Source organism: Tachypleus tridentatus, chromosome 3 (assembly GCF_004210375.1).
Source record: "Tachypleus tridentatus isolate NWPU-2018 chromosome 3, ASM421037v1, whole genome shotgun sequence".
Lineage (NCBI taxonomy): Eukaryota > Metazoa > Arthropoda > Merostomata > Xiphosura > Limulidae > Tachypleus > Tachypleus tridentatus.
The window spans coordinates 34,944,866-34,971,551 of NC_134827.1; the positions used below are offsets into that span (position 1 = coordinate 34,944,866).

The 26,686-nt window shown below is 34.6% G+C and overlaps 2 protein-coding genes across 4 annotated transcripts in view; one reads left to right on the forward strand and one right to left on the reverse strand.

Moving 5' to 3' along the window:
- LOC143246679 (uncharacterized) overlaps positions 1-11,159 on the forward strand; it is a 47,446-nt gene extending 36,287 nt beyond the window's left edge. Inside the window, exons 10-13 of one of the 2 annotated variants that reach the window (XM_076493756.1) lie at positions 1,445-1,627; positions 1,761-1,868; positions 2,093-2,209; positions 9,051-11,159. In XM_076493756.1, coding sequence (XP_076349871.1) covers positions 1,445-1,627; positions 1,761-1,868; positions 2,093-2,209; positions 9,051-9,307 — 665 coding nt within the window. In that variant the 3' untranslated portion in view covers positions 9,308-11,159. The remainder of the gene's footprint in view (positions 1-1,444; positions 1,628-1,760; positions 1,869-2,092; positions 2,210-9,050) is intronic. The other variant, XM_076493755.1, reaches the window with a different exon arrangement.
- Positions 11,160-20,524: 9,365 nt separating this feature from the next.
- LOC143246680 (ATP-dependent 6-phosphofructokinase-like) overlaps positions 20,525-26,686 on the reverse strand; it is a 45,495-nt gene continuing 39,333 nt past the window's right edge. Inside the window, exons 18-20 of one of the 2 annotated variants that reach the window (XM_076493757.1) lie at positions 23,868-23,979; positions 23,181-23,389; positions 20,525-22,375 (exon numbers count right to left, since the gene is read on the reverse strand). In XM_076493757.1, coding sequence (XP_076349872.1) covers positions 22,243-22,375; positions 23,181-23,389; positions 23,868-23,979 — 454 coding nt within the window. In that variant the 3' untranslated portion in view covers positions 20,525-22,242. Of the gene's footprint in view, positions 22,376-23,169; positions 23,390-23,867; positions 23,980-26,686 lie in introns of both variants that reach the window. The other variant, XM_076493758.1, reaches the window with a different exon arrangement.

The following is a 26,686-nucleotide window of genomic DNA, read 5'->3' on the forward strand; positions in this document are numbered from 1 at the left end:
TGTGAAGAAGGTACATGAAACGGGAAGTGTTAATAATAGAAATCGTCCATGTAGAAAACCGAAACTCTTCAGATGTGATGTTAAGTATCTAAGGTTGTGTTATTCACGAATCAGACAACGGTCGAGTACATATCTTGCCAATAACTTTGCTCTAATTGCAAAGACAGTCTTCAGAAAGTGATATGCGCATTAACACGAAGACCAGTGTTGAGTAGAAATGACCAAACCAAAAGTTGAAATAGACATCAGACCACAAACAATGGAACGAAAAGAAAAGCTGGAGACAAGTGCTCGTGGAAGATGTGTCCAGTTTTATTATTTGGAAACGTTCAACAACAGATTGTTTGGCTTGGAAAAAGAGAACAATATTGTAGCCAAGGTACAGCATCTAAGTAAGGGCGTGAGCCCACACGTCAGCTCATAATGTTGGTGATCTACACAAACTGATGGCACCCTGACTTCTGACAGTCACAGGCAGTTTGTGATCAGGAAACAGTGTCGTGTGTGTGTGGATTGATCTTGCAACAAGACAGTGATCTCAGATATCAGTGAATGTGATGGCATGATAATAGTAAAAAGGTCAATGGAACAATTAAAACCAAAGTTTGACCTACAGAAAGTCCTGATATAAATGTTATTAAGGTTGTATTGGCTTAAATAAAAGACAAAGGTCAGAAGGTTACAACATGACTGAATTGTGTGTAGTAATCATTGTAGAAAACATCACCCTCTATATTTTGTATTGTATGCTATAATGTTTTGTCCCATTTATTTTGTGAATTCGTTGTCCATCATTTGTTTATTTACACAGATATTTCTATTATGTGAATTAACATCGAGTACAAAACCACTTCCAAAGTGTGGCTAAGACCAAAAGCCCTTTCGTGTATCATTTCTATGCAGGATAGCTATATTGAACAACAGATAAACAATTTTGACGAAACTGTGATGACTTTCGTTTTGCGTGGGAATGGGTACCGAGCCGACTCTCTTTATTCGTCCAGTGGTGTAACCAACATCGCAGAAGTTTCGGACGAAGATACGTCACAGTATAAACTGACTGTGGACCGAAGATATAAAGACACCATGATAATTCATGTCTAAGTCTCAAGAACATGACATCCACAACTACATAACTAATCGTATATAGTGATAAGTAAAACCATGAGAAATATTTTTTTTTTAATTCTAGAACTTGCACCAGAAAGGGACGATATATTTAGTTACAGGAATAAATAGTGCATACTATTCTGCGGTAATTTTTATTAAGAGACCAATATTGGTTAGAACCGACAATTAACAAGTCTTCAAACATGCAGGTACTTGGCCATGCAAGTTTTTCATAAACTCATATTTATGTAATTATTATGAATATTAGTGTTACAAAAAACGCAAATGTTAACGAGTGATTCGAATTATTATTATTATATGGTTATAATCCCAGATGGGCCTTGCGGTCTCTGTCAACACGATGGAATCTGTTTATTCTCCGTTGGAGCTCTGACCCCTCGATGCGTGACTCCAGTGGATCCCCAGGACCCCAGAGGATGTGGTGGGTGGTGCGCTGGTCCTCAAGAGCTCTGTCGTCAATTGAATGACCACTTATACCAATGTGTGGACATCTCTGGTTTGTTATCTTTTCTTTAGAGTTATTTGTGACATTCGAAAATCTAAATATTTTTATTTGAAAACGTGAAGTTACAAGAATATAAAACTGTGAGCTTTATGAACACGAGGTGTTTGTTTTTATTTCTTCCCAGAATGCCATTCTGCAGAGTGGCGCTGCGGAGATGGGTTGTGTATTCCAGCTAAACGTAGATGTGATGGTCACTTCAACTGTTATGACATGAGTGACGAAGCTGATTGCGGTAAGCTAGGATCAAAAGTATATATGTTTTGTTTTAATTATTAAAACAAATACCTTATTATATAAAACTTAATTGTCAGATATAGTAGTATAATATTTAGGGTCAGAACGTTTCACCAGGTTAATCTGGCTTCGACCTAGTGATGCCAGGTTAACCATAGATGTTGCACTCAATATATCGAACAATAAATAAGTTGTATTTTGTTGTTGTTTTTTAAATCATAGCTTGCAAAGCAGACGAGTTCCACTGTGGAAACGATACGTCCTGTCTACCCACCTCTCGAAAGTGTAACGGTTATATCGATTGTTGGGACGGTAGTGACGAAATCAACTGTACCACAAGTAAGATAAAACTTAATATTTATAACTTCCATGTTGAATGTGTTTCATATAACGGTAACAAATTATCTATTTCTTCTGAAACGTTTTCTACAAGCTACGTTCACTTTGGCGTAAGTGGTAGGCCTAAATTCAGAAACAGTGTATGAACAGTGGTAGGCCTAAATTCAGAAACAGCGTATGAACAGTGGTAGGCCTAAATTCAGAAACAGTGTATGAACAGAAATTTTTAAACCTAATGGTATGTCTAAGTTAACAGTTACAAATAAAATTACTTACAGAATTTCATTGCTAATCGATCAACTTGTTAGAAACTACAAACACAGCACAGAATAAGCACAGAATAAATAGCTTATTACGCCACTGAATTCTAATTGAATCTTTGCACACTGGTTATATGTGTTTATAACGTACTCTCGTTTCTCTAAATTCAACGGTATTTCTGAATTAATACTCGTCATGACCGTTTCGAGTATTCTAGGACTACTTTTATAAGCTTTCTAGATCTGACGTCATCATGATTAGCAGCTCCCTCTAGCAAACAATTCAATTCTAACGAAAAATTTATACTGTGCAGCATTATCCCTTTCTGAATTGTGAATTCCTTTGAACAGTCCTAATACACAAATAAAACAGTAAACTAAACCGTCTATTCGCCATATCTTTTTCTGGGTTTTCTATGATACACAGTTGTTACGATCTCTTGTACCTTAGTGGCTGTCCTATCGGGACAGCGGTAAGTCTTCGAATTTACAACACTAAACTCAGGGGTCCGATTTCCCTCGGTGGACACAGCAGATAGCCCAGTTTGGCTTTCCTTATAAGAAAAACACAATAGTGGCTATCCCGTTTGTGGTCCAGTGAATCCACTAGTGATTCTGCCCTTGGTGATCCATTGAAAATGTTCTCAACATGAACCTTGGATCTTTAGAAGGTTAATATCCCACTTAATGTACTTTGGAGTTACTACATTGGTTAATTTCTCAACAACGTTCTTTGGAGTTACTACAGTGGTTAATTTCTCACCAATATTCTTTGGAGTTACTACATTGGTTAATTTCTCACCAATGTTCTTTGGAGTTACTACATTGGTTAATTTATCACCAATGTTCTTTGGAGTTACTACATTGGTTAATTTCTCACGTAATGCACTTTGGAGTTACTACATTGGTTAATTTCTCACCAATGTTCTTTGGAGTTACTACATTGGTTAATTTCTCACCAATGTTCTTTGGAGTTACTACATTGGTTAATTTCTCACTTAATGCACTTTGGAGTTACTACACTGGTTAATTTCTCACCAATGTTCTTTGGAGTTACTACATTGGTTAATTTCTCACCAATGTTCTTTGGAGTTACTACATTGGTTAATTTCTCACTTAATGTTCTTTGGAGTTACTACATTGGTTAATTTCTCACTTAATGCACTTTGGAGTTACTACATTGGTTAATTTCTCACCAATGTTCTTTGGAGTTACTACATTGGTTAATTTCTCACTTAATGCACTTTGGAGTTACTACATTGGTTAATTTATCACCAGTGTTCTTTGGAGTTACTACATTGGTTAATTTCTCACCAATGTTCTTTGGAGTTACTACATTGGTTAATTTCTCACTTAATGCACTTTGGAGTTACTACACTGGTTAATTTCTCACTTAATGCACTTTGGAGTTACTACACTGGTTAATTTCTCACCAATGTACTTTGGAGTTACTACATTGGTTAATTTCTCACCAATGTACTTTTAGAAATGATCATGATATGTGCTCTTTGGCTTGAACTTTCCACCTTTCTGGCTTCTCAAAAGTCCATGATCGAGTCTTGTACAACATATAACCTTTTCCAACACCAGCTTCTTTGGAGTTCCTTTCTTCTTGTGATGGAGATTGTACAACCATACCTTATCACTTTAATGTAATGAAATCTTATTACCATCATGGTAGTTTTATCACTAACTGACTTTCCCAGGATCACTAGTGTTCCTTTGTGTATAAGATTCAGTTAGATTTAAGTATAGGTCTGATGACACTCTGCCGAACATTCTGTTGTCACTCGTTGCTGTTTGATATCTCATAAGTGGAAGGGAACAATCTAGATCCCACGTTCTCCGATGTTAATTTGCATAAGTGGCTCATTGGTTTAAAAGTGTACGATTCTACCTCACTTCCATGTTTCCAGAATATCTGTGTTCTGATCTTTTTTTGTATCAAAGCTTTAACTCATTTCCACAAACAATTTTGATCTTAACTTTCGGCCCTGATGTGAGTGAAGTTCCAGAGACATCCTGAATCTTAAAACAAATTGATTAGATTGCTTGCTAGAGTTTCTGATTAGAAACAACATATACTTCTGGCTACTATGTGAAATAGTCCATCACAACCATGATGCATTTATTTTTGCTGTTACTTTGTGGTAAACGAATCAACAGCTACGCTTTTAAAGGGTGTTCCAACAAAATGTAGACACCAATATTACTCCTTTTAAAGACCTTGTTGCTAACAGCATCTATTACACTCAATCCAATAGAAGTGCCCTCTTGCACTCACCAGTATCTTCTGTATGTCCAGCTATTGGAAGGTTGAGAGAATGCTGTGGAATTCTAATATGAACTTCATTCATTATTTCTGTTCTCTGGTGTTTTCCAGTTTCCGACATAGCAAGTCTTTTTGTAGGCATAATGAATTCCATTGTGGCTTGTTCGTCGTCATCAGGTTATATGGAAACTATGTTTTCCATGAAGGCCCCATTGCTGGTTTTCTGAATAACCGGTTTCAAACTCCTCTCTTCTGCTTGTACATGTTTCAGTTGAGTATTGAACCATATTAGTACTTGTCACTTTGTTCAGGTTTATCTTTTCTTTCCACACTGCTAATATTCTTCATTAGGACTTAAGACAGTCTTTTGGATAATCTATCAACATGCCCACAGTTCTGTCCAGGGTAATGAATTATGTTATAATTATACTATTGTAGTTTTGGAAGAAATCCTGCTTTCTGAACTTGTGGGTTGATAAAATGTACACGTTATTCAGTATTGAATGCAGCCTCCTAAAGTGTAAATGTTTATTTATATAGGTAATGACGAATATCCTTTTTGAAGGATACAACATCGTTTTTCTATAGCATTCACTGCCTACATTAATAAGCAATCACATGTTGTACTTGTGACAAAATTCCTCTGTCTCTGCAGGATGGCCAGGTGGTTAAGACTTGTAATCTGATGGTCGCACCAAACATGCTCGTCCTTTCAGCCGTGGGGGCATTATAATGTGACGGTCAATCCCACTATTCGTTGGTAAAAGAGTAGCCCAAGAGTTGGCGGTGGGTGGTGATGACTAGCTGCCTTTTCTTAAGTAGCTTTGTGCGAAATTCAAAACAAATCTGCAGACTCGAACATCTATACCTAAATTGAGCAGATCTTCAAGGTATACTAGTAAAGAAGTAATAGTTACTTCGGTGTTTTAGTTTAGTAAATGCTTGCTTACAATCAGCAGATAAAACTCTATAAGTAATTTGTAGAGAACAGTAAAAGTTAAAAAAGGATTTCACAAAATGACAAAAGTCTAAGAAATTATCTTAAATCACACAAATCCCTCGTTGTTGGTCAGTTCCGAAATATTTAGTTTTAATGGGTCAATAGACAATTTTTATTCGTTGACTAAGTGTCCCAGAAAACCTGCCAATTTGACAGAATAATTCACACTTCCAGGGATTTATCTTAAGGTTATCTTTCTACAGCTAATCCAGAACATTCCTTGGCCTATCGTAAGAATAATCAAAGATTATTTACCATGTGCAGTTTTGTCATCCATGTAGATGAGTACAAGATTCTAGGGTAGTTAGAGAGAGCACAGTTCATTGGTCACTGAAATATATCGGGGGCATTACGTAATCCACGTCGTAAGGCAATAAATTGCCACAATCCATTTCTTGTAGCAAAGTTTCTTTCCACTTAGTTCATCTACTTCCATTATGAAGATCCAACGTTGGAAAACACTTTGATCCACATAAAATATTCAAATTAAGAGTCAGTTCTTGACAATGGGTAGGGATCCATCTTTGTGGTATCACTCACCTCGTGGGTCCATCTTTATTTGTCACAAGTACAGTATATGGTGTCCATGTTCTATTCACCCTTGTTCCTTCGTGATTTCTCAGTCTGTTTTCCAAGTTGGAGGCTGCTGACAAACTTGTATATTGGTGCTGCAGTGTCAATCGTATAAAAAGTTTTATTTATTAAACCCGCACCACAAGGTATCTTGATATTCTGTGAGCAAGTCGTGTGTTATATGAAGTTTATGAGCTGTAACACATAATCTCTTATAAGTCAAATGGTTATTTGCTGTTATGTAAGGATATAAAATCAAACTTTCCACATCTTGCCTGAAAGATGACTCTTTCTGATGGTCTTTGATGTTGAAGTAATTTCTACACAATTGTACTTCTTGTAATGCCCAATACAGACTTCAATTCAATGGTTTGTCATGTTCATGCCCAAATGATGACAACTGTATTGTTCAGATCCACTAGAGTGTATCTAACCATTAATCCCTCCAGACATGCTGGGGTGTTTGGATTTACTCTGCCCAAGTCACTAGATGCAAATTTATTCCTAATAACTCGTGGTATGAATATTTCTTTTTTTGAGAGTTTAATGATCACCTTTTATGTTGTGAATGGAAATCTAATCTTTAGTGTATTCACTATCACAAGGATTTCCTTAATATTCGATGCCAGTTGCCCAAACATCAAGGATAATTACAATTTCCAGTTGTTTGTATCTTTATGTCCACTTGCTGTACGCATCAGTTCATCTTTATTTATCACTAAAAGTAATTTTCCATCTCTCATTACCAAATCGGGTCGAACTACTGCTGATGTACAACCATTATCGGTGAACATGCCCCAAGGCTTTCCATAAGTAAACCAGTGCCATCTTTAGGGTTGTCCTTAAATGGCAGTGTAAAAGGTTAAAAACCTAAGAAAGGCTGGTTGTTCTTAACGAGGGTTAGACCCGAATTTGCTATATGTCACCCTTTAAAACTCCTTTGTTAATACGATTTTTGTTATATGGTATTTTAAAAAACATGTACAACTAAAGCAAACGTCTTTTTTTTCAACTTCTGCAGCGCGTTCGTCATATCTGATTATTTTCTAATGCCCTCTATGTACTGAACATTACAATACTTGCAAATAATTTGGCAAAAAAATCTGATTTTTTTCTAAATAGAATTATAAATACTTAAAAATGCCGCTAAGAAGTTTGCTTGTTTTTGAATCTCGCACAAAGCTACACGATGGCTATCTGCGCTAGTCGTCCCTAATTTAGCAGTGTAAGACTAGAGAGAAGGCAGCTAGTTATCACCACCCACCGCCAATTCTCAGGCTACTCTTTTATCAATGAATAGTGTGATTGACCGTAACATTATAACGCCCCCACGGCTGAAAGGGGAGTACGTTAGGTGTGACGAGAATTCGAATCCGTGGTCCTCAGATTACGAATCGAGCGCCTTAACCACCTGGCCATGCCGGGGCCTTCACGTTGTGAGGATACCTAATGATCTCGTTCTAAAATACTTGCTATATGATGAGCTAGCAGTAGGTGAAAGATTACCAGGACGCCTCTATCTTCGAGTTGAAGACACTTAACATAAACTAACAACAATCTCAACGACTGAGAGACACCTGGTGAGAAGAATTTGGTATTCTTTTGTCAGCTGGTAGCCAAGAGACCGAAAATGGCAAATGATGCGATGGAAAAAAGAAGTCGCAGAAAGCTGATAAACATACTACCAGCTCCACCTTGGCATAGCATCTTCGAGTGTGGCAAATGTCTTCGTCAGTGTCCGAAAAGGACTTTTAAACCACCTTAAAATTACAACAAAAAAACAAGAGTTGTCCTTCAAATGTCTTCTAGTTTACAATCCCAGAAGGTGTACAAACAACGTGACTGACTTGTGTGGAGAGTATTGTTTGTTTTTAATTTTGCGCAAAGCCACACGACGGCGAGAGCTGTCCCTAATTTAGCAATGTGATGAGCCCAACCAGAGGGAAGGCAGTCAGTCACACTCGTCGGCAATTCGTGGACTATTCTTTTACCAACGAATAGTGGGATTGACCGTAACATATATAATACTTCCACGGCCGAAAGGGCAAGCGTGTTTGTGTATGACGGGGATTCGAACCCGCAACGCTCGGATTACGAGTCGAGTACCCTAATAACCGCACACAGCTAGATTTAATTCTCTGTACAGAAGTCAAGGTTCGAATACAAAGTATTAGTGCAATGTATGACCTATTGTGTGGTTATGTTTCATTCTGTTTATAAATTCACCATCCAGTTGTCATGACTCGTTGTTTTTAAGACCTGTATGCATATCACTTGTTTGTTTCCATGCATTTTGCCGTTTTAGAGCAAAGTCGCGTTAGGCCATTTGATACGTCCACCGCGAGGAATCGAACCCTGGATTTTAATGTTATGACTTCGTAAATCTGTCGCTGTTCGACCGGACACATATGTAAAAAAAAACAATTTGTGAATTACATTAAAGTCACTTTTTTAAAGAAATAAAATATATTTAAAACGTGTTTTTTTTTCGTGGCTAACACATCAACCAATATTCCAAACGTAGTTTGTTATTAAACTTTCACAACCATTGGATCATGTTTCTCAATGAAACATGATAGAAAAATCTTTAACGTTGTGAATTACAGAATAGACCTATAAATAAAAACTTGCTGTTTAGTTTATCTTTTCTGCACGTGTGTTCTACGTGGCTCCCTGTATATCGCTGTTTATATTTTTACATGTTAGTATGTCCCGTTCTTTTCTCTTTTTTTCCAGTGTGTCCCAACTCCCAGTTTACATGTAATAATGGCCAGTGCATTCCCAGTGACTACTTCTGCGACAGTTACGACGACTGTGACGACAAGAGTGACGAGCCGGAACAGTGTCGTGCACCATGTTTAACCCACCAACAGCAGTGTCACAATGGTCGTTGTATCGGCCGTGACGCTTGGTGTGATGGTGTGGACACGTGTGGAGACAACAGTGATGAACAGTACTGTCCACTAAGTACCACAGATGTAGTGGAAACATAGATGGATAAAGGATTGTCCGGCCTTCTCGTCAAACAGTGTACGTTTTAAATTATTATCAAACAGACAGATGAGTGTAGGGCACTTGGAAAGGGCCTTAGTTCGTTAGTAAAATTACCATAATCGTGAAGATGGAAGTTCGACCATGTGGTAAATACATTGTTAAACCTAATTAAGGTGATCGTCAATCTAATCCATTGACGAAACTTGTGTTTCACGAGACGAGAAGTTCAATTAAAAAAAAAAAAAGTTTCCGTCCTTACAAGATGAAGTCCTCGCAGCTTCGTGCTGTTTATTTGAAGATTTATAAAAATAAAGGTTTGTGTAACAGTGTTTATTTCTTCATCTATCCTTTTGTGGAAATCAAATATCTTTATTGTTTTAAAGAAGTTCTTACAATACAAGAAGTTTTAGAGAATAGCTTTAGTTGATGCCAAAGAGATTTTGAAAACTGCGAATGCATGTATCAGATGTGTTTAGTAATCACTGAAATACTTATTTCGTCTTGTGCTACGACTGGAGGACAAGTCTTTGAAAGATAATTCACTGGCTGTTTCGGATTATACTGGGATTTAATATTTTTTTTAATTAAAATTGTTCAGTTTTATTGTAATTCAGTTACAAGTATCATGAAGATATAACGCATGCTGTAATATATATCAAACCATTAATTTAATATATTAAGAATTGTATTCAGCAAGTAAACCTTGTCCAAAAGGTTGTGTGTGAACGTTATGGAAGGTTATTAATTTTAAGTGATAAAACCTAAGCCTAAAGAGAGAGGGTGTGTGTATACAATATTGAAAGTTAAAGCAGCACATCAAGATTGGGAAAACTTTAAAAATACGTTTTATTTTTTTTTTATAACTTTGAAAATACGAATATCCACAAAAAAACATCAGTTATTTTTCGAAATCTTCATAACTTAAATCAGCATTTAAAATGAGTAAAATCTTTACAAATGAAAGTTATAGATATTTTATTTTCAAAACGTGCAAGAAGACTGGCTAAATAAAAATTAAAATAAACGCACAGTTATTTAATGTGCCTCTCACACAATTCCCTTCAGCTATTTTCAAAAGTATTTTAGACCCTTGGTATTTCTTATATTTTATTATACGACCGTTTTAAGGATGCACATATGTTTCGATAATTTAATGACTGTATTAAAATATGATCAATCAATTATTGTTCTGAATACATTTAAAACCTTAAAGCAAGAATTTCCTTCGACATATTCGTTACAACGGGACATTGGTAGTGCCATCTAGTGGCAAAACAATGAAATACTTTTATTAAAATAATGGAGAAAAAATACTAAAATTCGGAGATGTCAGTTTTCCTACAGTGTCAAAGCCACTGTATAACTTCTTGAAATACCCCAGTTTATAAAGGTAGTATATATTTAACCTCATTTTAAAGGACGTACCAAATTAATTCGTTATGAAATGTGGTCGTTCTTTATTAGTGTTAGAAATATCATTGCTTGTTTTATCATGGACTATACAAATAAGGTTTGTTTTGCACTAATATGTATAGTAATAGTATTGATAAAATAAATATATATGGATATTTTACGCTTTGTTTCTTAATGTTTGATATACACTTTTAATCTAATAAAAATTATCTGTCTTGATTAAAAGATAGATGAAAATTTTTCTGTCTACAATATAAAATATAATATCAACTTCATAGAATAATAATTACAGATCAAAAAAAATTATAACGCATTCTGTTCCAAACTAATGTACAAAACATAATAAATTTGAAAACAGAGACCAAAAATCAAAAGTTTCAACATAAACAATATCACATAGCGCAATACGTTTTAAAATAAACACAACAAAACGACAAATCAATATTCCTACTCGTTAACGGGTCGCTGCTGCAGTTCCTAGACTGAATCCCGCAACAAAATATTTCTTTTGTACAACGTGATTAGTCAAGAAGAACCGCATAATGTCTGCGCATGCTCTGAAGTTTCTTCGGAAATAAACCACGCCTCCCTGCAGGTACTTATGCGCGAATTTACTTTTAAGTTATAGGCCTAATCTGCGAAATTAAAAATAATAAGTAATCATATGCTTCTAATGTCAATGAACTGCTAAATTTATAACCTGTGCGAGTGGGTAGTTAAAGAACTAGTTTTACACTATTTAGTTAACTAATCTACTTTTATGGATTATTTCAATGAAACGGCTTGTATTGAAACCAGAAAGTTTTTGTGTTCACCTGAACGTCACGTCACTTCTTTCACTCTATGGACTAAAATTTTCCCTAATGTTGATGGTTGTTGTAATAATAGAGTATGACAACCAAACACGTTCCTCTTGGCATCTATAGCCTATAAGATGACTATATAATCCTAGTTTTACTCGGATTTCTTTTCAGCAGGAAATTAGAACCAATTGTTGCAGTTGTCTAAAGGTTATATTTTATTTGGTCTCTTTAATTCACCTTAAAGTTCTTGGCTTTGATCTGTGATTGTGTCACTCATTCAGTCTTAATTTCCGAAATAAGTAATAATAAACACTATAAAACAAAGATTATGAATTATAAACTTTTAACAAGACTTGGAGACATCTTAAACAAAGGTTTTGGAACAACATGGGGCCTACTCATACAGTTCAACTGTTCCACATTCCAATCAAAATTCACTTAAGGACTGGCTTGACGTTTGTTTGTTTTTTATCATTCGTATATTTATCAAGCCTTTTTTAAAAAATCATCGAAATTAATTCACAACATCCTAAGACAACATATTCCAAAGGCCATCCAACTTGTAAGAAAAACAAAACTATGTTATTAGTTGAAGACGATTCCTACCCTGACAAAATTAATACTGTTTCATAGTCCTACTGTTCTCACTGTTAAATATGAAAACAAAAAGATGATTCACCAACACTATCGATTCTCTTTACTACCTTAAACACCTCAATCAGATTATCCACAACTCTTTTTCAAGTGAAAATAATTTAAGATATTTCAGTCTCTCCTCGTATGACAACCCTTTATTACAGGCACCTTTCTAGTAACCCTTCTAAGAACCTTTTCCAGTAATGTCTTTCGTAAGGTAAGGAGCCCAATATTGAACACAATATTCCAAACGTGACCTAACCAGTGACTTATATAATGAAATTATAACCTCTTTAGACTTGTATTCAACATTTCTACATATATAAACCTAAAATCAAATTTGCCCTACCACAAGCAACAGTTTGAATGGCTTAAGAGACTGATCGACCATAATACCAAGATATCTTTCTCTCATAACATTGTTGAGGTTATTCCCATTCAAATTATAACAACTCGTACCCATTATATTGCATTTATTATAATTAAAACCCATCTACCATTTATTTGTCCAACTCACTAAATGATCTAAATCCTTGTGTAAAGTAGCAGCATCCTCTTTACTCTTTACAGCTAGAAACATGAAAGACCTTAATATCATTAGCATATTCAAATAATTCATTGAGTATTCCTTCATCTGTATCATTCAAGTAAATCAATAGGAGCAAATGTTCTAAGACTGAGACCTGGCGTACACTAATTGGGACATTAATCCAGTTTGACTGAACTCCATTTGTAACAACCTCTGATTTCTTCCATCCAGCCACTCTTCTATCCAGTTTGCTAACTTATCCCCTACACCTATAAAGACAACTTTTTTTTACAAGCCTTTTATGTGGCACCTTGTCAAATCTACACTCTTATCTTCATCTACATAAGCAATAACCTCTCCAAAGAATGACAAAAGATTTGTAAGGCAAGATTTTCCTTAATGGAACCTTGTTAACTATCCAATAATTTGTTTCTGAAGCTACACGAGGGTTATCTGCGCTAGCCGTCCCTAATTTAGCAGTGCAACACTAGAGGTAAGGCAGCTAGTCAACACCACCCACCGCCAACTCTTGGGCTACTCTTTTACCAACGAATAGTGGATTGACAGTCACTTTATAATGCCTCACGGCTAAAAGGGCGAACATCTTTGGTGTGACGAGGATTCAAATCTGTGACCCTCGGATTACGAGTGGAGTACCCCACCCACCTGGCCATGACTATCCAATAAAATGTTAAATGACTTCGCAAAGCATTTTTAACAGACTTTCCAGAACTATTTCCACACCTGATGTAAAATAACTAGTCTATAATTATTGGGATAATTTTTATCATCTTTATTGAAAATGAGATACATTAGATAATGCCCAATTCTCTGATACCTGCCCCCTATTCAAATACTGACAAAAAAAATAGTAGCAAATGTCTCTAATATGTAATCTTTAATCTGTTTCAAAACCCAAAATATTATCTGGCCACGAGCCTTTTTTTAACTACCTAAAAATTAAGGGAGTCGTTTTGTTTGATCTCATTTTCATGTATTAACTCTTCAAGATGTGATTTTTTTTATTTATTTAAACAACTATAATTAATTCATTTCTGGAATTTATCTTTGTCTTATTTTTACTGAAAATCGATTTAATATTATTATTATTTCGTACATGGTGTGCGAGACACGTATAACCAGGAATAATTAAAAGTATCTTGTCGGTCTTCAAAAAGATGGCGCTTATGTAGAAGAAATAAAATACACACACAAAAAAAAGTACTAAATTACATTATAAAAAGTAGAAATGGAAGCATAATTATCATACTTATTTTCTTTGTAAAAACATCTCTACTTTAAGGAACTATCTTATTAAATAGGCCCGGCATAGCCAGGTGTTAAGTCGCATGACCCATACGTAATCTGAGGGTCGCGGGTTCGAATCCCTGTCACACCAAACATGTTCGCCCTTTTAGCCGTGGGGGCGTTAAAATATGACGGTCAATCCCACTATTCGTTGGTAAAGAGAGTAGCCCAAGTGGGTGGTGATGACTAGTTGCCCTCCCTGCTAAATTAGGGACGGCTAGCGCAGATAACCTTCGTATAACTTTGCGCGAAATTCAAATCAAATCTTATTAAATATAACACACATTTACTTTTTTCCGCTCATATATCGTTAAAAGACCGTGAAATTTACAGGGCATTTAAACAATTTTTTTCTCTCTACATCCTAATCAAGGTGCTAAGATACCCCCAAACAAAAAGGATAATATGATATTGAGTCTGGTGAAGTGTAATTAGATTCTGTAGTTTTTGTGTTGAGCATATTCAACACAATGCTGCAGCGTTATAAGTCCACAGTTGTACCATCCTACCACTAGGGGCGTTCAACTAGATTCAAGTTAAAAATGTATTTTCAAGACGGATGGTATGGGTTTTAAAACTTTAATTAAATTAAAGTAGAGTAACCAGCAGTCTTGAGAATACATTTTTATTTCAAGTGGGTTTCTCGTCATAACGGAATAGATTTACGTCATGTGATCTAATACATTCAATAATCAGAATAGACACTAAAACTGGCATAGAATTTTTCATATGCAGAACGGTTGTAAACTCTTTAAATTTTCGGATAAATTTTAAAATATTTTTTACCTATCAAAATCAACAGGTATGCGAAATGCAAAATTTCTTACTCGGCACGGGGTTAATTTTGGAAAGTTCCCTATCTCGCAGTTGAAGAGACTCCATGCGATGAAAACGTTTTAGCTAAGTAAAATCCGAAATCAAACCTTGCATATTACATTTGCAAGTTGAAGGCAATTGGTGTAATAAAAAAATAAATGTAACAAGATTCCTAATGACATATTTTATGAAGAAATACTACTACTACGTGTGGAGAGAGTCTTCGAAAAACGTTACTGTATTTTGGAAAATCACACCAGAAAATGAACTATTATATTCACACCTAAAGGTTGACGCCTCATCCAAGGTTTATGAACAGTTCACTAGCCTAAAGCGTTCGTACGTTATAATTTTAAAATAGTAGTTATCTCATTGATTAAAAACTACAAAATTGCTTTTGTGCAACTTCAATCGAAAACTGCGTAATTAATATACTTTTTAAACGTGAGGAACACTTATCCAATCTTTGTATTTACCATTGTTGTTGTTTTTAAATATATAATGGTTTTTGACTTTCAGTGCATGAAAGCCAATGCAATTGTGTCGAGTTTATTTTAGTGTAAATATATAGTTTGATTTGCCATTAATTTACAATGATAAATCTAGTGTCCGTATATATTTTATTTATTTTCCATATACTTTTAATATTAATTTAATATTAATATAACAGTAATATTAATACTATTTGACATGTTTTATATTGAAATTTCTGTGCACAAAAAAAGCCAAATACCATAAACAGAATATTGTAAATAAACAAGTTTATAACCAAGGAAAATAATGCTTTGAGAGGCACACAAAAAAACAGGAAACTATAATTAAATGCGTCGCACAAAATTTCAAACATAATATTAATCAGTATATCTAATATGTTGTATTTTTAGGTTTTAAGAACCCATAATTATAGGAAAAACAACAACTGGTCTTTTAACCATAAATTTACATGAATGTATTAGGAAAGAAATTAATAACATGGATTGCCATAGGAAAAACATAGCTTAAAGATTTCAAAAAATATTAGCACATACATTTTTAATTAAATAAAAAATCAAACTATTTCAAATAATACAAACTTCATAATGGATTACACATTATTAGTGTGCTTTGAATAAAGTGGCCAACTTAGCACTTATCAAGAGAGTAATATTAAACCTGCAGCACTTTTACCCAAATCCTCAAATATAAACTAGCTCTACAACAGTAATAAATAATATACTAGTGAATGTCTAATTAATAACTTTCAACTTTAAAAGACTAGGACCTCTGGTGGCAGAAGATATGACCTTATTCATTAACCTGTAAATATTCTACATTAAAGCTATACATTCTTTGTTTTATCCTAATTCTAAGTCTCAGTTATTAAGTGCAGCCAATAAGGTAACACTTCCTATTCTGTATTTTTTAGTCACTCGAGATACAATAAATTATTTTAATCCAACCTCAATGGTATTAACCCAACTAGAAAATAATACGTTTAACACCAGTTGGTTCACTGGGTACAAAAATTGATTAAAAAACTTACGACAATATTTAATTTCTAACAAGTCTCAACAACTTTGCTGACATAACAAACAGTAAATGTTATAATTTTCATTAACCAGTCTATTACCACAAAAATAATTTAACACAGCTAGTCTGTTTTTCCACAGTGCTTTGGCTACCTGGTTCATTGCTCTTGGAGAACTAACATAACTGATGAGTGTACAACAATGAAGTTAACCCAGGTGAACATTTATAATTTACCGACCAGTTTCCCAGTCCAGGATTGTTCATTCCATGATCATCAAATTCATTTTGAATAATTTATGGTCCATTAAGAATGTATAGTCATATAATACAGTGTCAAGCATGAAACTCAAAGAATTCACGTACGTGTACGTGGAGTTGTAAAAACAGGTTTGATGGGACTTAGAATTTTAATAATATGAATTCAAAACGACTTGTACACAGATTTCTAATTATTGTTACACATACATAAATACACGTAATGGTTAAAAGATACAAGATTTATAAACTGAGTTCATGTACATTTCAGTAGTAATTCCAAGCCTTGTTTTTTTCTTCCTGCCAACAAATTGGCAAACGTTTGCTGAACGATTACGGATCACTACAAGTGTTGTTCCCTAACTTAGTTTCTTTAAGATGATTATGGATCACTACAAGTGTTCCCTAACTTAGTTTAAGATGCTCTGAAGTGAAAGTTACCTGTTGCCTTCAGTAATTCTGATCTACAGACGAGAGGGAAGGCAGTCACTCAGCAGCACCCATACTAAGGAACTGACTGTCTCTTTTACAACATATCTAAAGCTTAATGTGCAGGGAATATTTTATAGTATTGCATGGATATTCAGACTTGGTTTGCCAGTTCTGAAATCCAGAGTTCCATAGTAAGAAACAATCACCACTTTTAAACTAGTGCTGATGTATGTTTGCACAATAGATGTCACGAAAGTTGAACTGCTTACAACCATTAAAAAAAATACCTGGGGGTTTTATAGACTGGCAAAAACATGACTAAAGACCAGTAGTTAAGAGCTATCTTAGTGAACAGAGTACTTCCTTAGAAAGCTGCCAAAGACAGAATAAAATAGCCTTTTCTTTATTATTAAACAGTCAATACACCAGCAAGGCTAAAAATGTATGACTAGCTTCTGGACTCCATTAGTGGACTATAACAGTATACTTACAAATAAAACTTCACAAGTTCTATACTTACTTGAGTGTAAATCAGCTACAACTATTGGAACATAAGCCTGAAGTTAACATTTTAGGATCAAATACAAATTTCTCCAACACACGAACTCACTAGATTCGTTTTATGGCTGCTGATTCACCTAATGCTAATGTGAATCACACGTATATGAAAATGTTTACGAGCTGTCTCAAATTTTATCCAACTCAAGGAATGGTATGATTCCTGGTTTGTTTTACCTTACATATTTTTCTCACAGAAGAAAGTGTTAATCATAATGTTCAAACATTTACACATAATTGTTGGATTGTGGCTTTGATGAGCTGTATGTTCCACAAATGTGTAGTAAAAAGTAAAAGTATTTTTACATTAAGAATGTAGCACACACTATTGAGGCTGAAGAATCGTATCAGCTGTTTTTTTACATAAATCACAGTCAGTTCACGTGGAATCCTACGTTTACAAGTGACAGTCAGTTCACGTGGAATCCTACGTTTACAAGTGACAGTCAGTTCACGTGGAATCCTACGTTTACAAGTGACAGTCAGTTCCGCGTGGAATCCTCGTTTACAAGTGACAGTCAGTTCCGCGTGGAATCCTACGTTTACAAGTGACAGTCAGTTCACGTGGAATCCTACGTTTACAAGTGACAGTCAGTTCACGTGGAATCCTACGTTTACAAGTGACAGTCAGTTCACGTGGAATCCTACGTTTACAAGTGACAGTCAGTTCACGTGGAATCCTACGTTTACAAGTGACAGTCAGTTCATGTAGAATCCTACGTTTCACAAAACTGCATTTTGAGAGAAAATAAAAGTAGGAATATTTGTATTAAATTGAATTAACAACACACTGTATTGGGTACATCAACAACACACTGTATTGGGTACATCAACAACACACTGTATTGGGTACATCAACAACACACTGTATTGGGTACATCAACAACACACTGTATTGGGTACATCAACAACACACTGTATTGGGTACATCAACAACACACTGTATTGGGTACATCAACAACACACTGTATTGGGTACATCAACAACACACTGTATTGGGTACATCAACAACACACTGTATTGGGTACATCAACAACACACTGTATTGGGTACATCAACAACACACTGTATTGGGTACATCAACAACACACTGTATTGGGTACATTAACAACACACTGTATTGGGTACATTAACAACACACTGTATTGGGTACATTAACAACACATTGTATTAGGTACATTAACAACACACTGTATTGGGTACATTAACAACACACTGTATTAGATATACTTTAAATTCATTAACAAAATACTACTAAGGCCACCTATTTGCAAACACTGAGGCAGGTAAAGCTTACATACAACCACATTTGAATAATACAAGTAACAATATATCAAGACACCTTCTGAGGCTACGAGTCGACTCAAATAGCTCTTCAGGTAAAAAACATTGAGTCTTTCTGCAAGTAAAGGTAGAAAACTGACAGAAAATAATAACACTATATTAATAAATATTCGATTTCTGAACTTAAAACTTGAAAAAAACAACATATGTAACAATATTTTCACAAGCATCTATTTGTCGTAATAATCTTGTACCAAAAAATTGTATAATTCAATTATACATTTCCAATATAAACTTAAAAGTTAAGACACAATATAATCCTACCTGACATCTTTCTAAGAATACTAAAAAGAAACTAATCTCTCAAAAATCAAGTTAATATACTTCTATCTACAGATAAATGAAGCCAATTAAAAGCATGATGTGAAGCAACCAAGTCAATTATACAGCTTATAAAGCAAGTCAGCCCAGTCAATTAGAGAAAGGTCATGAAGCAAGTCAGTAACAGAAGGTGCAAAGCCAGTCGACTCGAGGACTTGTTCGATCTAATAGTTACAGAAGGTGCGAAGCCAGTCGACTCAAGAACTTGTTCGATCTAATAGCTACAGAAGGTGTGAAGCCAGTCGACTCAAGGACTTGTTCGATCTAATAGTTACAGAAGGTGTGAAGCCAGTCGACTCAAGGACTTGTTCGATCTAATAGTTACAGAAGGTGTGAAGCCAGTCGACTCAAGGACTTGTTCGATCTAATAGCTACAGAAGGTGTGAAGCCAGTCGACTCAAGGACTTGTTCGATCTAATAGCTACAGAAGGTGTGAAGTCAGTCGACTCAAGGACTTGTTCGATCTAATAGTTACAGAAGGTGTGAAGCCAGTCGACTCAAGGACTTGTTCGATCTAATAGTTACAGAAGGTGTGAAGCCAGTCGACTCAAGGACTTGTTCAATCTAATAGTTACAGAAGGTGTGAAGCCAGTCGACTCAAGGACTTGTTCGATCTAATAGTTACAGAAGGTGTGAAGCCAGTCGACTCGAGGACTTGTTCGATCTAATAGTTACAGAAGGTGTGAAGCCAGTCGACTCGAGGACTTGTTCGATCTAATAGTTACAGAAGGTGTGAAGCCAGTCGACTCGAGGACTTGTTCGATCTAATAGTTACAGAAGGTGTGAAGCCAGTCGACTCAAGGACTTGTTCGATCTAATAGTTACAGAAGGTGTGAAGCCAGTCGACTCAAGGACTTGTTCAATCCAATGAATTTAAACCACAAAATGTAATGATTAAGTTAATAAAAATGAACAGTCTGTCTACATACCTTGTGAAACCAGCTTAAAGCACAGATTCTAAGAATCAGACTAACAAGAACAATTCTACAAATTACAAAACACCTGAAATGTTAGTCATAACAGAGTAACATTATCCGACATTGTTTGTAACAAATTATACATATACGAGTCAAGTATAAAACAGTTTACTGTAATTTATCAAATCTTTTATGTTAACCAATAATTAATCTATCACATGACAAATCAGGCCAGACGTCACTGTCAAGGGAAACATATAATTAAGATATGAAAATGTCATTACATTCTAACTTCTGCAGAAAAATAAGGATTTCATGTTTCAAAAACATATGTTAAAGTTTTCTTTTCAGGTCAATTTGACACATTAATAATTATTTTTATTGGTAGTTTCTTTATTAACAAATATAACCTACTCACAACTGAATGCGAGTTGCTACAAGTTAACATGAAACAAAGTAAAGCAGAAGGCAGTGGTATTTTAAATTCACATTGATTTAAAGTCATTTGTTCCCATAATTCAGTTTGTGCAACAGGAAAATATGCATTTATTTAAAGAAAGTGATTCTTATGTTACTATAGAATTTATATCATAACCTGAATTAACTTTTCTCAAGTTCAAACAAATACACACAAGTTTTTTGTGGAAGATCTTCCTGTTTTTGAATTTCTATACAACTGGAGAGAGGTCATGAAGGAAGACAGTAAGTAACAGATCTCCTGAAGCCAGTCGATTGGAGGACTTGTTTGATTCAATGGTTTTGGAACGTGTGAAGCCAGTGAACTGGAGGACTTGTTCGATTCAACGGTTTCAGAACGTGTAAAGCCAGTGAACTGGAGGACTTGTTCGATTCAACGGTTTCAGAACGTGTGAAGCCAGTGAACTGGAGGACTTGTTCGATTCAACGGTTTCAGAACGTGTAAAGCCAGTGAACTGGAGGACTTGTTCAATTCAATGGTTTTGGAACGTGTGAAGCCAGTCGATTGGAGGACTTGTTCGATTCAATGGTTTTGGAACGTGTGAAGCCAGTCAACTGGAGGACTTGTTCGATTCAATGGTTTCAGAATGTGTAAAGCCAGTCAACTGGAGGACTTGTTCGATTCAACGGTTTCAGAACGTGTAAAGCCAGTGAACTGGAGGACTTGTTCGATTCAACGGTTTCAGAACGTGTAAAGCCAGTGAACTGGAGGACTTGTTCGATTCAACGGTTTCAGAACGTGTAAAGCCAGTTGACCGGAGGACTTGTTCAATTTAATGGTTTCAGAAAATATAGTCATTTTTGTTTGGTAGCTTTATGTTATAATCAAACATGGAAGATGAGTTGCTTTTGGGTTTCACTCTAAATGGGTAGATTGCTGTGATTGAAGTCTGGGTTTCACTCTAAATGGGTAGATTGCTGTGATTGAAGTCTGGGTTTCACTCTAAATGGGTAGATTGCTGTGATTGAAGTCTGGGTTTCACTCTAAATGGGTAGATTGCTGTGATTGAAGTCTGGGTTTCACTCTAAATGGGTAGATTGCTGTGATTGAAGTCTGGGTTTCACTCTAAATGGGTAGATTGCTGTGATTGAAGTCTGGGTTTCACTCTAAATGGGTAGATTGCTGTGATTGAAGTCTGGGTTTCACTCTAAATGGGTAGATTGCTGTGATTGAAGTCTGGGTTTCACTCTAAATGGGTAGATTGCTGTGATTGAAGTCTGGGTTTCACTCTAAATGGGTAGATTGCTGTGATTGAAGTCTGGGTTTCACTCTAAATGGGTAGATTGCTGTGATTGAAGTCTGGGTTTCACTCTAAATGGGTAGATTGCTGCGATTGAAGTCTCATATTAATTGTGGCAATTTTTCAAACTGCACAAGTAATTTAAAAACTCAAGGGGTAAATGGGATACTGGGAAAGAGGTCATACATGCACACATATTTATAAGAAAATAAATGTTTTCAACACATCCATGCACACCACTGATAATGCACACTTTCTTTGTGAAGAATTTATACAAATACCTCCAGAGGTCACTAATGATGGAGAAGAAAGAAAGAAAAATGTCTAATGTAATAAACAATTAAGTTAAAAATTTAAATTTACTAAAAGCTTAATCTAAAATGAATCATAATCTTCCCATTCACAAACACTTAGTTCCGCTTCAGCCTCATAGGTGGAGTCGTGCTTGGCTAAGATTCTAAGCAGAGGACGGAGCTTCAACCACCACTGGTGAGTAGGGATTCTGTGCCTAAAATGCATCCACAGAAAGATGTAGCGATGATTAGTTTAATATCAGAAAATTACATGTGTACTGATTTAACAAAAACATTTTCTGGTATAAGTGAAGACTGTCTTACTTCTAGGTAATAAAAAAAAGTTAATTCAAACCAACAGTAACTGAAGACTGGAATAATGGCAAGCAACAAAACTGGAATTATTGAAGTAAATACAAAAACATAATATATGAAAGCAGATTATCTACAAGTCAAACTAAAACAGGAGAAAAACGAATCAAGTTACTCCCTGGCTGCTGACAGAGTAGATTCCAGATATGCATTCAATGTGGTCAACTTTACTACGATGTTAAATATGGTTCCTATCTTTGTGTAGTAATGGTAATTAGACACTTTATCAGAAATACTTTTGCTAAATTTCACTCAAGCAATAGAGAACAACAGTATTTTTTGTTAATTTATTTTAATTTCAGTGTTTTGGTCACTCGAACAAAAAGGCTTAACATTAATACAGACGAAGGTATTTACCTACATATAGTTTTCTTACGAGTCCCAACAAGACCAGAGTTAGATTGATTTTCTTTATTTGAGCTTATTGAAATAGAAAATTATATTTTGAAGTTACTTTATTTGACAAACATTTGAATAATTGATTGGGTATAAAAATAAAACAAATTTTGAAGACTATTTTCCATGTGTTTAAAAACTCCACAACATGAAAAACAAGAATGAACTTCAGACTTGCAGAAAATGGAAACACCTGAAAAATAACGTAATCAAAAACTTATTACATAAAAATAATTATTACATCAGACTTACTTGAAGTCCGTGATATTCTGCAGGGTCTGTACTGGGGTAAAACGATATTGTCGTCTAACTAGGCCAAGAAGAACAGCTGTTTCAGGGTTTGAACATGCATTTGGATCATCAGTCTTACTGCCTTCTTTAAGACGACTAATTAGCCACTCAGCAGCTTTAGAGGCCATCTTGGTGGCAACATTGCGGTCAAAAGGTGAAGGACTTCCACCCTGTAGTGTGTGTAGAAAATATTTATAAAATTATTTTACCACTAAAACTACGATGACAAATAACTATAACACAAGTATGCATACACAGCAACTTACCAAAAATAACCCATTACAAAACACATGAAGTATCCAGATGTGTTGAACCAATTTATATTCAACACTGTTGTTTTAACCCATCCTTCCCTGTACCCTAACCAGAACCAGAATACAGTAACTTTACACTAAATCTGACATTTCATACTAGAAACCTTTACCAGAAGTAACTAACATGACTCAAAATAATCAACCTTAGTAGAACTTGGTACCACAGACAACAAGGAACTCAGTACAATCACTGTTAGTAAGAATGTGGTACAACAGACAACATGCAACTCACTATATTCACTGTTAGTAAGAACTCGGTACTACAGACAACATGCAACTTAGTACGTTCACTGTTGAGAACTTGGTACTACAGACAACACAATCAACACATTACCTGTTGCATGTGACCCAACACGTTCATTCTTGCTGAAAATATATCCTTCCCTTCTTCACAATAAAGTCTGTAGATGAAGTCTGTGGTGTAATTTGAATTGGCATATTCATTCCTTTAAAAGTTACAATAATATTTAATACCATTTTGTAAATCAAAATATAATTCTAATATTAAAATTATCCTTAACTACAACAATGATAACAAGTTGTTTGTTTTTAACATAGAACACATTTTACTGCAATTTAGTTTACACAGTATATTTGATGAAACAATAACATGATTTGTTTTAGTCTGTCTCGATTTTTGGTCACTAACTAGCGTCTTTTCCCTTTCATAAAATATTAATATAGTATATGACAATATAAAATATTTCAATATCCTTTTTTGAGATGATCCATAGAAAAAGTAGTTTTATTTTCTCCAAACACCTGGCCATTAGAGTTGAGATAGATGGTCTAAAAAGTCTTGTCATTTAATACAAGTACTATAGAGAGCTCAAAACCTTCATATGAGTACAAAATCTCATCACATAATACACATCTTACAAAGAGCGTAAAGCCTTCATATGAAAACAAAATCAGTCACTTAATATGCTTCCTACAGAAACCTAAAAACCTCTACATGAGAACAAATTCTGTCACTTGATACGCATCTTACAAATAACCTAAAACCTTCATATGAAAATAAATTTTATCACTTAATCCAGATTCTAGAGAGAACCTAAATACCTTTATATGAGAACAAATTATATCACTTATTACACATCTTACAGAGAACTTAAAAACCTCCATATGAGAACAAAATCTATTCACTTATATATCCTATATATCACGTAAAAACGAACTTTGTAGGATACTTTAAGGTAACTGTTCCTTTACTTTTCCTTGGTTTGGTAGAGAAAAGCTATTATAACATGGGTCTTGCTTTCAAAAATATTCTGTTTTTTCATGCAGAATATAAGGAACTTCCCACATATATCCAGATATATGAGAAAAATTTGGTAATTAGATTATTAATTAATTTTTTAACATATTAACAGGATACTGTGTGTGAAAGTTTACCAGTTTATATCATCTCTCCTGTGATACTTTGGGAAAGAAAACTGTAAGGATTGGTTTATCATGAAGTCTAAAGTATTTCACATGATTACAGCAAGTTCCACCCTATCATCAGTAACCTAACAATACACAAATCTGGTGACAAACACTTTTCCCATTTGATGCAGAGAAAAACTGAATTCTCTAGTCAATTGTGTTTAAATTATTCATTTTACTCACTGAGATTTTCCCCTGGTAAGTAACTCAAACTTCTAAAAGAAAATATTTAAATGTACTAACAAACGTAAGTTCCTTAATGCTAAGTAATGACCGATACATCAAGTTTTTCTCACCAGAAAACGGACTGACCCATGACCTGAAATGAGCAATTAGTCTAAGTCAACCTCAACCTATGTAAAAGCCTCCAACGGTAATTTTACATTCAGTAAACTGTTTCAGAATATAAACTAATTTGCTAAAATAAAATAAAAAGTAACAGGATTACAAATGTAACTTTTACACAATAAAACTTCAAAGTCTTAGTTATCAAATGACTTTTGAACTTCAATAATGTTAACTCCAAACTTTCAGTTTCCTCAGATTATAGAAAATATGATTCAGGATTTTCTGGTTTTTTTTGTTGTTTTTTTTTCAACCATTCCAAATGAAACCTATTGATGTGAAATATTGTTATTAATCAAATAACTTGTATATTTCTAGTGGAAGTATTTTTGAGAGTTTCAGAATTAATTCACATTGGGCTAGCTGCTGTGCCAACAATGAGAACAAAACCATGGATTTTAAAGTAACAAGTCCATAAACTTACTGTTGTGAGGGACAAAATACCATGCTAATAAGAAACTTTGAACCACCAGGTTCACTCATACCTATCAAGTTTGTCTCCACCAAAAGCCATATATAAAATTATTAAAACGATTTTATCGTTATCTGCCTTTAATTAACACAGTGCATGTATACAAATAAACAGAAAAATAAAAGTGAATGGAGTTTAAAGACAGCTTGAAATAGTAATACAGAAAATTTTATAATAAATGTCAAAAATTATGTAATCAGGTGAAGACAATTTTGTATATAGTAAGTTTTCTTCCCTGTAATCAAATTTAAACCTTTTAAAAAGGTTTAAAACGTTATTTTAAAATGCGATTTCTTTTAGGGTAGTTTCCAGTATTCCACTGTTAAAAACTCCTTCCAAACATTAAATCTAATATTCCAAGTAAAATTAGTTGCAAATATGACTCCATTACATGGGTAGAACATCACAATCAATTACTACACAAGAAATTTAAAGCAAGTGAAATAGGATTTAACTCATTGTAGGTAAAGCTGTCGAAAAATTCACACTTACGTGGTAACAACTAATCAGAGTATTACTTTAAAACCCAGATATGAAATAAAATTAAAAAGAAAGCTTTAATTTTGACACATATTCTAGGCTTAACTAATAATTAATTTAAATTGTTTATAGAATATGTACATGAAACTGTGGGGAAGGAAACTAATATTAACTCAAATCCTTGAAAATGATTAAATGTTTTTGAGATGAAGGTACGGAGAATATTTAAATGTAAAAACGTTGGGTAATCTGCTCTAAAACGTTCGTGCTGGAAACATAAACTCGTGTATAGGTCAAGTGATATATTTAATAAAAAGTATAAATGGAACACGATCATGTCTTACAAGTCACTCCTGGAAACAATGTTGCAATGCAGAAACATGTGGAGTCAATTTTTTTAGAGGTTAAAGACTGGCCTTAATATCTCT